Here is a 12292-nt window from a genome sequence, read left to right as displayed (position 1 = left end):
TTCTATCCTTCCTATACGGCCTTCTATGAGAATGGGTTTGAGGATTTTTTTCTTTTCAGGATTTACACACTTAAGACCTTCCAGACTATGATTATTTATTTGAGACAGGATCTCACTATGTATTCAGGCTGGATTTGAACTCACTATGTAGCCCAGGCTGGTCTTGAACTCACAGTGATACTCCTGCTTCATCCTGCCAAGTGCTGAGATTACAGGTGTGCACCACCATGCCTGGTATTTTTTTTTTAAATTGGTTCTTGATATGTAGTTCAGGCTGGCCTTGAACTTACTATGTAGCCCAGGCTGGCCTCAAACTCACAGCGTCCTCCTGCCTCAGCCTCCTGAGTGCTGGAGTTACAGGTGTGCACCACTGGACCTGGTTTAGGATTTTGGATGCTAAGAATATTATGTTCTAGGGATTTTGATCATTCAGTGTATTAATATGCCTTTTGGTATTATGAGCATTGCTTCTAAGATTCCTCATCTTCTCATTGATTATGACCATCATTTTCTTTAAGTATTTTAAGTTGTATTTTAAATAGATGCTTTAGCCAGGCGTGGTGGTGCACACCTGTAATCCCAGCACTCGGGAGGCTGAGGCAGGAGAATCACTGCGAGTTTAAGGCCAGCCTGGACTACAAAGTGAGCTCAAGGCCAGCCTGAACTGCATAGCGAGACCCTGTCTCAAAAAGACAAAAAAAAAAAAATCCAATGAATGATTTTAATGTACTTGCCAATGTACAAAGCACTAGGGCCAGGGATATAGCTTAGCAGCACAAGCTCCTGCCTGGAAAGTGCAAGGTCCTGAGTTCGATTCCCGGTACTAAAAAAAAAAAAAAACAATGCACAAAGCACTTGGTGCTTCCCCTTGTGTACTTAGTTGTGGCAGTCAGGGTTAGAAAAACACTTGGCAATGCCTATAATTCCATCACTCTGGGAGGATGAGGCAGAGGATTGCAAATCTGAGGCCAGCTTAATTTAGTGAGACCCTGACTCAAAAAAACTGAAAAAGGTCTAGGATGTAGCTCAGTGTGAAAGCCCCAGGTTCAATCCTCACCGGCATTAGAGATGAGAGAGGCAGGGGGCACGCATGAGAATCTGTTCTGTTCTACACCAACCTACTGGTCAGAGAGGTACATGTGTGGGGGGATAGTACTTGCGATTGACTCCCCTGGCCTTTGCACTTAACTACATCCCAGCCTCTTAATTTTTACATAGTTGTTTTTTGGTTTTTTTGAGACAGTGTCTTGCTGAATTGGTAAAATTTCCCAGGTTGGGCTTGAACTTGTGATTGTCCCACCTGAACATCCCAGAGTGCTACTCTTGTTAAACTGCCCCCACTGGTTAAAATTTGTGATACTCCCGCCTTAGCTTTCCAAGGAGCTTGGGATTACAGATGTGGGCCACCACATCCAGCTAAAATACTCTCTTAAATCTGTTGGGTTTTTTTGTTGTTTTGTGACAGAGGGTGTTGCTCTATAATTCAGGCTCATCTTGAATTCACTATGTAGCCCAGGCTGGTCTTGAACTCACAGCAGTCCACCTGCCTCAACCTCGAGTGCTGGAACTACAGGTGTGTACCACCACTCATATCCAGCTAGCTTTTTTATAACTATTAAAAAAAATTATGCTTGGTGTGGTGCTGCACACCTGTAATCCCAGCACTCAGGAGGCTGAGGCAGGAGGACTGCCACAGGTTTAAAGCCAGCCCAGGATACATAGCAAACTCAAAGCCAGCCTGAACTATATAGCTTGACCCCGTCTCCAAAAATAACCCATATATATATATATATAATTTTCCAAGCATGGTGCTATGCACCCGTTAGGTGTTTTATACATGGGAGACTGAGGTAAGAGGATTGATTGAACCAAAACCAACCTAGGACATAAGTCAAAAAATGTATTATTTTTCAGGATGCTGGGGATTGAGCCCAGGCACATACTTTGCTACTGAGCTACACCTCTACCCTGTGTATCTGCTGGTTCTTGTTCAAACTACTTAATCAACAGTGGTGGTAGAGCTAGCTCCTTCCAGGAGCCAGGTCTGTTCTTCTCTTTCACTAGCTTAAACATTTTTGATCTACTTTCTCAAAAAAAAAAAAAAAAAAAAAAGCAATTAAAAGCACAAAGATACACAGGCAAGAGGCAGAGCTTCTTGTCCAAGACCTGTTTGCGACTATCCAACATAAATGTAGTCTTTTGATGTTCTGTAAAGGCATCAGGTCAGCACTAACAAACACAGTTAAATGCAGTATTCTTTTACTCATGTTCTGCCTTTAGGTAAATACAATTTAATGGGATTTGGTTTCCCTTCATTCTACAACCCAGGGCTCAGGAATAACAGGTATGTTTGTTTGAAAGGGCATGTACCTCTTTTAGGCCTACATTTATGTTCTGCTCTTTTCTCTGGCACTTCCAATTCAGTTCTCTGAGCTCACAAAAATACACATGCCCTGTCACTTTGGACTTTAAAACATCAAAAGCTTTTGTGCACCCAGGGCCACAGCATGGCCCCTTTCTTGCTGGAGGGACACCAGCTTGCTTCTGTATTACGACTAACAGATTAGGTTAAGCAAATGCTGCTTGGCTAGAGATTTGCTCTGTAACACAAGGAATAAGCACGGCACTGATCAAATGCCAAATCCTAGCCTTCCAAGAAACAATGTACTTTTTCTTTTTTTTTTTGAGACCGAGTCTTGTTATGTAGTTCAGACTGCTCTTGAGCTCACTTTGTGGCTCAGGCTGGTCTCAAACTCCCTCAGCTCCTACCACACCTGGCTTACATTTTCTTTTGAGAATAGCTTTATATTTGAACTGACATTTGTGACTCAAAATGCTGCAGGATGAATAACCATCTGGAGAATAAATTAGCAACCTCATTTATAGTGTCATGAAAAAGAACACAATACTAATAATTAGCTTGTATAATGAAAGGTATAAAAATATTTCTAAAATAAAGGAGATACAAATAACAGAAGATATTCTATGTTCATGGGCTGAAATATTTAATACGGCTGAGGGGTCAGCAGTATCTATATCAATTTATAGATTTAACTGAATTCCTATAAAAACCTCAACCACTCTTCTTCACAGAAATAAACTCATCACAAAATTCATGGCATCTCAAGAGACCATGAATAATCGAAGTACTCCCAAAAAGAACAAAGCCACATTTCTTGAACTTACTACAAAGCCAGGGGTTGTGGTACATGCCTATAATGCCAGCATTCAGGAGGCTGAAGCAGGAAGATCGCTGAGAGTTTGAGGGCAATATGGGTTACATAGTGAGTTCAAGGCCAGACTGAATGAAAAAGTGAGACTCTGTCTCAAAACAAACAAAAAAAGAAATATTTCAAGGCCTGCATGAATGACATAGTGACACCCTGTTTCAAAACACAAAACAACAAAGCTATGGTAATCAAAAAGCATTGTACTGGCTGAAGACAAACACAAACCAATGGAATAGAGCTGAGAAACAGATCCTCATATATATGGTCAAATGGTTGAAGAAAAGGGTGCTAAAGCTGGGAGTGGTGGTGGTACATGCCTGCAATCCTAGTACTCAGGAGGCTGAGGCAGGAGGATGTCATGAGTTCAAGGCCAGCCTGAACTACATACCAAGACCCTGTCTCAACCCTCCCCCCATAAAAAAAGAAAGACTGCCAAGACAAAAAGAACAGTCTTTTTCAACAAATGGCTCTAGAAAAATTGGATATCCACATGCAAAAGAATGAAGCTGGACTCCCATCTAATGCCATACACAAAAATTAACTCCAGCCAGGAGTGGTGGCGCACACCTGTAATCCCAGCACTCAGGAGGCTGGGGCAGGAGGATCGTTGTGAGTACAAGACCAGCCTGGGCTACAAAGTGAGCTCAAGGCCAGCCCGAATTGAATAGTGAGACACTGTCTCAAAAAAAAATAAAAGTGGTGGCTACAAAAATTAACTCCAAATGGAACCATGATCTAAGTAAAAGACCTAAAACTACAGAATTCTGAGAAAAAGATAGGGCAAAGTGGTATGATGTAGGATTTGGCAGTGATTGATATGACACCAAGACAGTAAGAAAAAAGAGAAATTAAATTATATACAAATTAAGATATCTTGTGTATTTTAAATCTGTTGAGCTGAGCATGGTGGCACATGTTTATAATCTCAGCTACTACTAGGTAAGCTGAGGCAGGAGGATTACAAGTCTGGGCAAATTAATGAGACCCCCATCTCAAAATAAAACTAAAAAGGGGATGTAGCTCAGTGTGAGGGCCTGGATTCAATCCCTAGTACTAAGAATAGAAAAAATGGATCACTGATATAAGTTAGCAAACTGAAATGTAGTACTGTTTTTTCAAAATTCAATTATCTGAACTTGGTACTTTATTACTTTTAGACTTCACAGGCCTGGTGTGGTGGCACATGCCTGTAATCCCTACACTTGGGAGGCTGAGGCAGAATCACAAGTTCAAAGCCTTTTCCTGGGCCACACAGGCAGTCCAAGGCCAACCTGAACTACATGCAAGACCTTGACTCAAAAAAAAAAGAAAAAAAAAAGGTGGACTTCACAAACTTTTTAAAGTAAACACACAGTCACTGTCTTCACTGCCTTCTCCTAGCCCAATTTTGTATTATTCTGGAAAATAAACCATAATATAAGCACTCAGAACACTGAAATTTCTTAAATAAATTACTGTTAGGATTACCACTTTGGTATACTGGGGATTGAACCCAAGACCTTCTCACTGAGCTATAGCCTCATATACCCCCTTTTCTGAAAAATTTAATATTCTGAGACGTGGGTGCCACTAAATTGTTGAATTATCCAGATTGGGCTTGAATTTGTGATCCTTCTATTCAACCTCCCCAAGTGCTAGAATTACAGCCATACAGCATCACACCTTGCTCAAATAAAGCACATCATACGGCCAGGCATGGTGGTGCACGCCTGTAATCCTAGTACTCAGGAGGCTGAGGCAAGAGGTTTGCCTTGAATTTGGGGCCAGCCTGGGCTACATAAGTAAGTTCAAGGCCAGCCTAGGCTGGGCATGGTGGTACACACCTGTAATCCCAGCACTAGGGAGGCTGAGGCAGGAGAATAGCTGTAAGTTCAAGGTCAGCCTGAACTGCACTGAAACCCTGACTCAAAAAGAACAGAACAACAACAAAAAGCGCAGCCTGAACTATATAGTGAGACCCTGTCTCAAAAAACAAAACAAAGAAACCGAAGTGCCTCACATGCACTAAGCATTCAGAAAATGTTAATTACTCCTTCAATACTAATTTTGCAAATACAGGTAGAAGCAGTTTTCCAAAGTTAAAAAACAGGATGGAATCTCATGATGAAAAAGTATGATTTAAGAAAAAACAGAACAAATAGGATGTAATATTCCTTTATTTTTACACATCTGACACAGGTTTTCAGTAAACAATGCTTCCAGTGGAAAACAGCATGAATATCAGCCTCCAGCCATTGGCAGCTGCCCTGCTCAGGGCCTAGACTCCCCCTTGCCCAAGTGGTGAGGTGGAGGGGTGTACGTCCCTTCCTTTATTAGCTTATCCCGCTGCTTCTTGATGGTATTCATGCGTTTTATCTGTCCAAAGAAAAAAAAGCACTTAAAGTAGAGGGAAATATGCACCAGGAAACAAGGACTGGAGAAAGTGAACTACTTTTGGTTTCATCCCTTACCCCCACCTCACCCCCCACTAGTACTGGAGTGGACCCCAGGCCTTCACACTGAGCCACATCCCCAGCTTTTCGCTTGGTTTGAGACAGAGTTTGCTAAATTGCTAAATTTCCCAGGTTGGGCTTGAATTTGTGAACCTCCTGCTTCCGCCTCCCGGATACTGGGATCACAGGCAAGTGCCACCGTGCCCAGCTTGGTGTCATTTGTAAGCTCTGGAAGGCTTTTCATTCCAGGGTCCACTGAGATGGTCTTCTTTTTTTTCCTTCTTTTTGGTGCTGGAGATTGAACAGGGCCCATGCATGCTAGGCTAGTGCTCTACCACTGAGTTACGCCCCCAGCACTAAATCCTAACATTAAAGAAGTTGAAATGGCTTCCCAAGGCTTTTAACAAACAAATTTGCAGTATACACAATACCTTAGAATCTAGTAACTAAAATGCCTTCTCTCCTTTGCTATACATACATACATACACAACATATTATATGGATTCATTACTTACAAAAACTTTAAAAGGAATATTTTTGCAAAATCTTTTCAAATACATATTAAAAGTTAAGATCACCTCACAGTTTATATATAATTTCTAACTTTTCAATACCAAAGTCACACTGCTGCTGGGTGACTGTTCCATAGGTGTGATGGAAGCAGAAATAGCCAATATGAAGTCTCTTTTTTGTAAAAACACCAAGGCCTGTAAGTGCACAGCTACTAGTCTCAGAGAGCCGAGTTCTGTTGGCCGCTGTTTGCTTCCCAACAAATCAGAGCCATGCTATAGGACTGTGTCAAAGCTGCAGCAATAAGCTAGATTCTGTGACAGAAACGATACTCATGCTGATGGCATTATTCCTCTGACCAGAGCCCTTCAATGGCTTTTCATCTTACTAAGCAAAAATGATGAAACCTTATAATGGCCTATAGGGACCAGCTCTGACTTTATCTCCTAATACCCTTCCCTAGCTCTCTCCTTCCCATTCAAAGGATTCCGCACTTGCTGTTCCCTCGGCCTGGAACATTTTCTCCTTTGTATCTGTGTCTTTTTAAAAGCCTTTGCCCAAATGTCCTTTAATCCTGAGCTCTTCTGGCTATCCTTATATTTTTTTCTGATTATCCTAAAATTTACCCTAGCTCTCCTCCAACACTTTTTCCCTATTGCATTAGCAATTTTATTTTTGTCTTTTTGACAGGGTTTCACTATGCAGTTCAGGCTGGCCTTGAACTCACTTTGTAGCCCAGGCAGGCCTTGAACTTGCAATGATCCTCCTGCCTCAGCCTCCCGAGTGCTGGGATTATAGGCCTGCACCATGATGCCTGGCGGCATTTAGCAATTTTCATCATCAATTTTCTGTCCTTCATCCCACTAGAGTAGAAGCTTCATGAAGTCAGGGACTTCTTGCTGTTTTGTTTACTCTCACTGATTGTGTATTTTTTTTTTTTTTTTTGGGTGCTGGGAATTGAACTCAGGGCCTTGCACTTGCCAGGCAGGTGCTATGCCACTGAGCTACATCCCCAGCCCTACTGCTATATTCTTAATTGTCTAGAACAGTTCTTGACATAATAGATGCTCCAACACTTTTTAAATGAATGACTTTCTTTTCCCAAAGGCATGAAGAATTAGTATATTCAGCTAAACATCTCATTATCTTCAAAGTAGTCTGGATATAACTGTGGTTAAAAAAAAAAATCCCCAGATATCCTAAATACTGATATAAACATTCACCACTTAAGAGTAATTCTTCCAGCACTCTGGAGGCTCAGGCAGGAGGACTGTTGCGAGTTCAAGACCAACCTGAGCTACAAAGTGAGCTCAAGGCCAGCCTGAATTGCATAGTGAGACCCTGTCTCAAAAGGACCACAAAAAAAAAAAGTAATTCTTGTCATTTTTCTATTAAAGTTTCTCAACACAGGACTAATCGTGGTTGAGCTATGACACCATATGTCAAATCTTTCTTGAGCCAGAAGCACCACTTAGTAGGCTTGGAGGCATACTTCAGTAGTAGAGGGTGTGTGCGACAGGCTGTTCAATCCAAAGTACCAAAAACAAACAAAAAACACCCACAAGAAAAAAAAAATTTTTTTTTTTTTCCCCCTGGTACTAGGAATTGAACTCACGACCTTGCGCTGGTCAGGCAGGCACTGTGCCACTGAGCTAAATCTCCAGCCCCGAAAAAAAAAAAATTAATTAAGAAAATAATCTCGTGTTATAAGTAAAAAGCAAATACTCTGGTATAGCCTTATCAGGCTGAAATCCCAATTCCACCATAATTAACTAATTCTTGGAATTAGCTGTTCTAGAATTTAGGCAATGTCCTCAAATTTTCCTTCCTTACATGTGTTGACAAGTGCTCGGCCACTGAAGTACATTTCCAATCCTTTTCAAATTTTTAATTGTATAATGGAAACTCGTGTCATAGGATGGAGGGGTAGTACTAGGGATTAAACCCAGGCCTTCACACTGAACTACATCAAAAGATGTTTATTTTTATTTTTTAAAATTTTGAACAGTCTCCCTAAGTTGCCCAGGCTAGGGGCAAACTTATGATCCTCCTGCCTCAGCAGCCCTCAGGCCTGGCTTCATAAGACTGTACATGCTAAGAATTTATTTATTTATTTTCTGGTATCAGTAATCCACCTCACTGACCTTGCGCTTGCCAGGCAGGCGCTCTGCTGCTGAGCTATATCCCCAGCCCTACAGGCTAAGAATTTAGAACAGTGCTTGATTCTAATCCCCTGATTCTGGCAGACAAACCTGTAATCCCAGTACTCGGGAAGCTGAGGCAGGAGGTTCACCTTGAGTTCTAGGCCAGCCAGAGCTAATGAGTTCAAGGCCAGCCTGAACTATATAGTGAGACTCTGTCTCAAAAAAAAAAAAAAAAAAATCCCTGATTCATTAGCTTCTTCACCTACAGAAGTTATCCAAGTCCCTGAGGCCAGTCTCTAAAATGCTAACTTACCTATTTATGAACTCACTGGATTAGGAGGTGACTTTGGAGCAAACTATAATTTTTCAAGGTCAGGAAACCAAGATCAAGAAGGGAAACTAACTGACGTCTTCAAAGTCACAGAAATAGTGGTGACAGAACCGGAATCAGAACCTGGCTCTCCTAACTCCCAGTTCAGTATTCTTTCCACTTTATACAGTTTCCTCTAGGTATAAAAATTTTCAGGTTTAAAAAAAATTTTTTAAGTTTACTGGTACATTTTAGATATACACAATGACTACATTCATTATAGAGAATTTGTACCTGTACATGATCTAACGTGATTCTTTTCTTTCCCTCATTTCCTTACCCTCCCCCTCAACCCCCTCTTCCCCTCCCTATTTACTAAAGCTTTGTTCCCATTTTGTCCTTCTTTTCTCATTTTTAAAAATTTTCAGATTTAGGTAAAATTTTGGTAATAAAAACATTTCTGTTTGGAGCTAGTCATGGTGGCACACTCTTGTAGTCCCAGCTGAGAAGCTGAGGCAGGAATACTTGAGCCCGTGAGTTTGAGGCCACCCAGGATAGCAGAGGAAGACACAGTCTCAAATAAAATAAAATAAACTTCTGTTTGTTATATCTATTTTTTTTGATTTTTTGTTTGTTTGTTATATTAACACAGCAACAGGCAAAATGAAAGCCCAAACACAAAATTTCTTTTCTAAAGGAGAACAGAGCCTTTTATATTATACAACTCATGCAACTTGAGAAGTGGGCACCATGTTGCTAAGATGTTTTTCATACATCTTTGGTTAGGCTTATTTAAAGCAATCTCATTAAGATCTCTATCTTGTTCAGCGTATTAAACAAATCCACAGTTTGTTATATGTTCGTTGTGATAGATCTGCTGGGTTCAACCTCTTCTCCAGAGAGGGCTCAATAAACTTGAAGAAATATTTTCACTCAAAGATTTTCAAGGACAAACATTCAAAGCTGGTTGAAATTCTTTGCTTAACCTTCTGTTGAAAAAATGGACACACACCCATGTGCAGTTTATAACCTGGTGGCTACAGCACGGTATAACACTAGGGAACATCTGAGACTAGATAAGGAAGAGCACTGAGGACACTAAGGAAGAGGCCCTCCTTAGATCTAACGGCACTTCTCTTCCTTGCCATGGAGCCTACATGTAGATGTTTCACCAGTTTACACTGGGCACACCACTGCCTAATAACCAATGAAAAGTGCTGAAAGAGCACCCCCAAAGAAACAAAGAAATTCAGCTCCCATCTCCACCATTTCCTCACCGTTTTCTGCCGCAGCAAACATTCTACCAAATCATCATATTCTATCTTGCATTCTTTTTGCGCCCGGGTAGCACCAATTCCATGTGCACATTCTAGCCATTCTTTTTCAAAAGCATGGCATCGAGAAGCAATTTTGTAGGGTTGTTCAGCACTTTGGATCGCCATGTGGCGATCTAAACTAATGCCCAGTCTTTTCTGCACGTCTAAGAAAGGCATGACTGTAAGGGAAGACAAAAATAATAATAGTAATAATGCCATAAGAGTACAATAAAATGAAACATTCTTTAGAATTAAAAGTAAAGAATAATGTACAGTAATTCTGACAGTGATATGGTCTTTTTTGTCTAAAGTCAATAAAGTGTTTATGTCTTGGGGCTGGGGATTTAGCTCAGCGGCAAAAGCACCTGCCTGGCAAGCGCAAGGTCGTGAGTTCAGTTCCCGGTACTGGAGAAAAAAAAAAACAAAAAAACCCCCAAAAAACCAAAAGTGTTTATGTCTTGACTAACTCCAAATCTCTGAAACAGATCCGAAGAAAACTGAAAAGAGGTATAAGCACAAACCATTTCTTTACTTTTTTCTGTTTTTTGCAGCAGTGGGATTTAACCCAGGGCCTCTGCACTGAGCTGCATCCTAGCCCTTATTTTTTTGACACAGGGTCTTGCTAAATTGTTAAATTGTGCTCAAACTTGCAATCCTCCTGCCCCAGCCTCCCAGAGTACTGACATTACAGGTGTGAGCCACCATGCCAACCGCTTTACATTTTTTCTATCCATTCTTTCTATAGCAACCTGGATGACACTTCTGAGAAACCATCCAGAACCCAGTCGTCCTCCTGTGTTCCTCCAACTCTCTCAACTTTCAGAGTACCGTTTAGATGCTGTAATGGACTATTTATTTGTATGTCGCCCCCACTGGACAATGAGTACTCTTGAGTCCAGAGATCAAGCAGAGCCTCAGTAACTGGTGAAAAAAATTTCAAACTTAAATGTGCAAACAATCGAGGAACGGGTCATTAAGTTCTGGTACTGAGAAGAATATGGCAGATACTGGGGAAAAAGGAAATGATACACATGGCAAATACATAGTTATGTTAAATAGCCAGGCGTGGTGGCACAAACCTGTAATCCCAGCACTCAGGAGGCTGAGGCAGGAGGATTGTTGCGAGTTCAAGGCCAACCTGGGCTACAAAGTGAGCTCAAGGCCAGCCTGAACTGCAGAGCCAGACCCTGTCTCAAACAGACAAAAAAAAAAAAAGCTAAATAAGAGGAGAGGGAGAGAGGAAGAAGAGAGGGAAGGGAGCGGGGAGAGGTGGAGAGAGAAAGGAAGAGAGAAGGGGAGAGGGAAGGGAGCGGGGAGAGGTGGAGAGAGAAAGGAAGAGAGAAGGGGAGAGGGGACGACTACAATACTAAAGAGACAAAAACTAAAGAGCACGCGCGCGCGCGCACACACACACACAAAGGTGAACGTAACTGAACATGCGCAGATTTACTGAAGCATTCAACTTCTAGTGCTTGTTTTACCGAGCAATTACTATCACATCCAGGCACTGAGATGGGGACAGCGGAGCCCAGCGAGAGTGCGCGCTGCGGCCGCACACCCGGACCTGCGAGCACCCAGAAGGTTTAAAAATGCACGAGCCGGATGGAGAGCTCGCCGAGTGACCGTCAGCGTCAGAGGGGACCGGCAGGGCAGCGGGGGGCGGGACACCGCGGCCCCAGAGCGGCGACAGCGCGCGGGCGGAGGACGGAAAGAGCGCGCGAGGCCAAGCGGGCCGAAAAGGCGCAGGCGCTGTAAAGCCTGGGAAATGAGTGCGGATTTCTGGTTAAAAAACGTAAGTCAAAGGGTTAGTCGACCAGGAAACGACGTTAACCTGAGAGGTACGCAGGCTGCAGGCGCCGGGGACAATGGCCTCGCCGGCGACGGGGCCCAGCGAAGAGGAGACAGTCCTGAGCTCGAGCCCTAGAAGAGGGGCACACCCAAACCAAGAGGAAGTTTATCAAGAGGGCTCACAAGGAAGCTCCTTAAGTGTCGCGGGGAAACAAGGAGCTCTTACCGACCCACAGAAGTGCCCTTGTCTCCTTCCCGGGCGGCCGCTTCAGAACAACCGGTTACCGACGTAGACGTCTGCCGCAAAGCATGCCCGCCGCGCGACGTTTGCGGCGCGAAGCCGGGAGCCGACACCTCCTCCGCCGTCGCGCTCCGAAAACCATAGAAACCAAACCCACCGATTTGCGCCTGCGCGCTTGTCTGACTTGGCCCCTGGAGAGTTTGACTGCGGGTAAGCTGAGCTTCCCTAAACTGCTTCTTTAAAGGGTTCGCCGGTAGTTACTTCCAGCCCTCTTACGACAGCTATGATTGGTGAGCGACTTGACGAAGGCCACACGCGAGA

General features: G+C 42.8%; 1 protein-coding gene across 4 annotated transcripts; it reads right to left on the bottom strand.

Moving 5' to 3' along the window:
• Window positions 1-5368: 5368 nt before the first annotated feature.
• Ndufs5 (NADH dehydrogenase (ubiquinone) Fe-S protein 5, 15kDa (NADH-coenzyme Q reductase)) lies at window positions 5369-12176 on the bottom strand. 4 transcript variants are annotated; one of them, XM_005395242.2, is made up of 4 exons: window positions 11957-12176; window positions 11774-11862; window positions 9904-10121; window positions 5369-5585 (listed from the first exon to the last, which is right to left on the bottom strand). In XM_005395242.2, exons 3-4 carry the CDS (start codon window positions 10117-10119, stop codon window positions 5481-5483), a joined length of 321 nt encoding a protein of 106 aa, XP_005395299.1. In that variant the 5' UTR covers window positions 10120-10121; window positions 11774-11862; window positions 11957-12176; the 3' UTR covers window positions 5369-5480. The 4 variants fall into 4 exon arrangements, with proteins under 4 accessions (XP_005395299.1, XP_005395297.1, XP_005395296.1 ...); XM_005395240.1 differs by having other exon boundaries at window positions 11961-12042; XM_005395239.1 differs by lacking the exon at window positions 11774-11862 and having other exon boundaries at window positions 11957-12049.
• Between the last annotated feature and the right edge of the window lie 116 nt (window positions 12177-12292).

Source organism: Chinchilla lanigera, unplaced genomic scaffold (genome assembly GCF_000276665.1).
Source record: "Chinchilla lanigera isolate Chin_1 unplaced genomic scaffold, ChiLan1.0 scaffold00051, whole genome shotgun sequence".
Taxonomy (NCBI): domain Eukaryota; kingdom Metazoa; phylum Chordata; class Mammalia; order Rodentia; family Chinchillidae; genus Chinchilla; species Chinchilla lanigera.
This window is presented reverse-complemented; position numbering and strand designations above follow the sequence as displayed.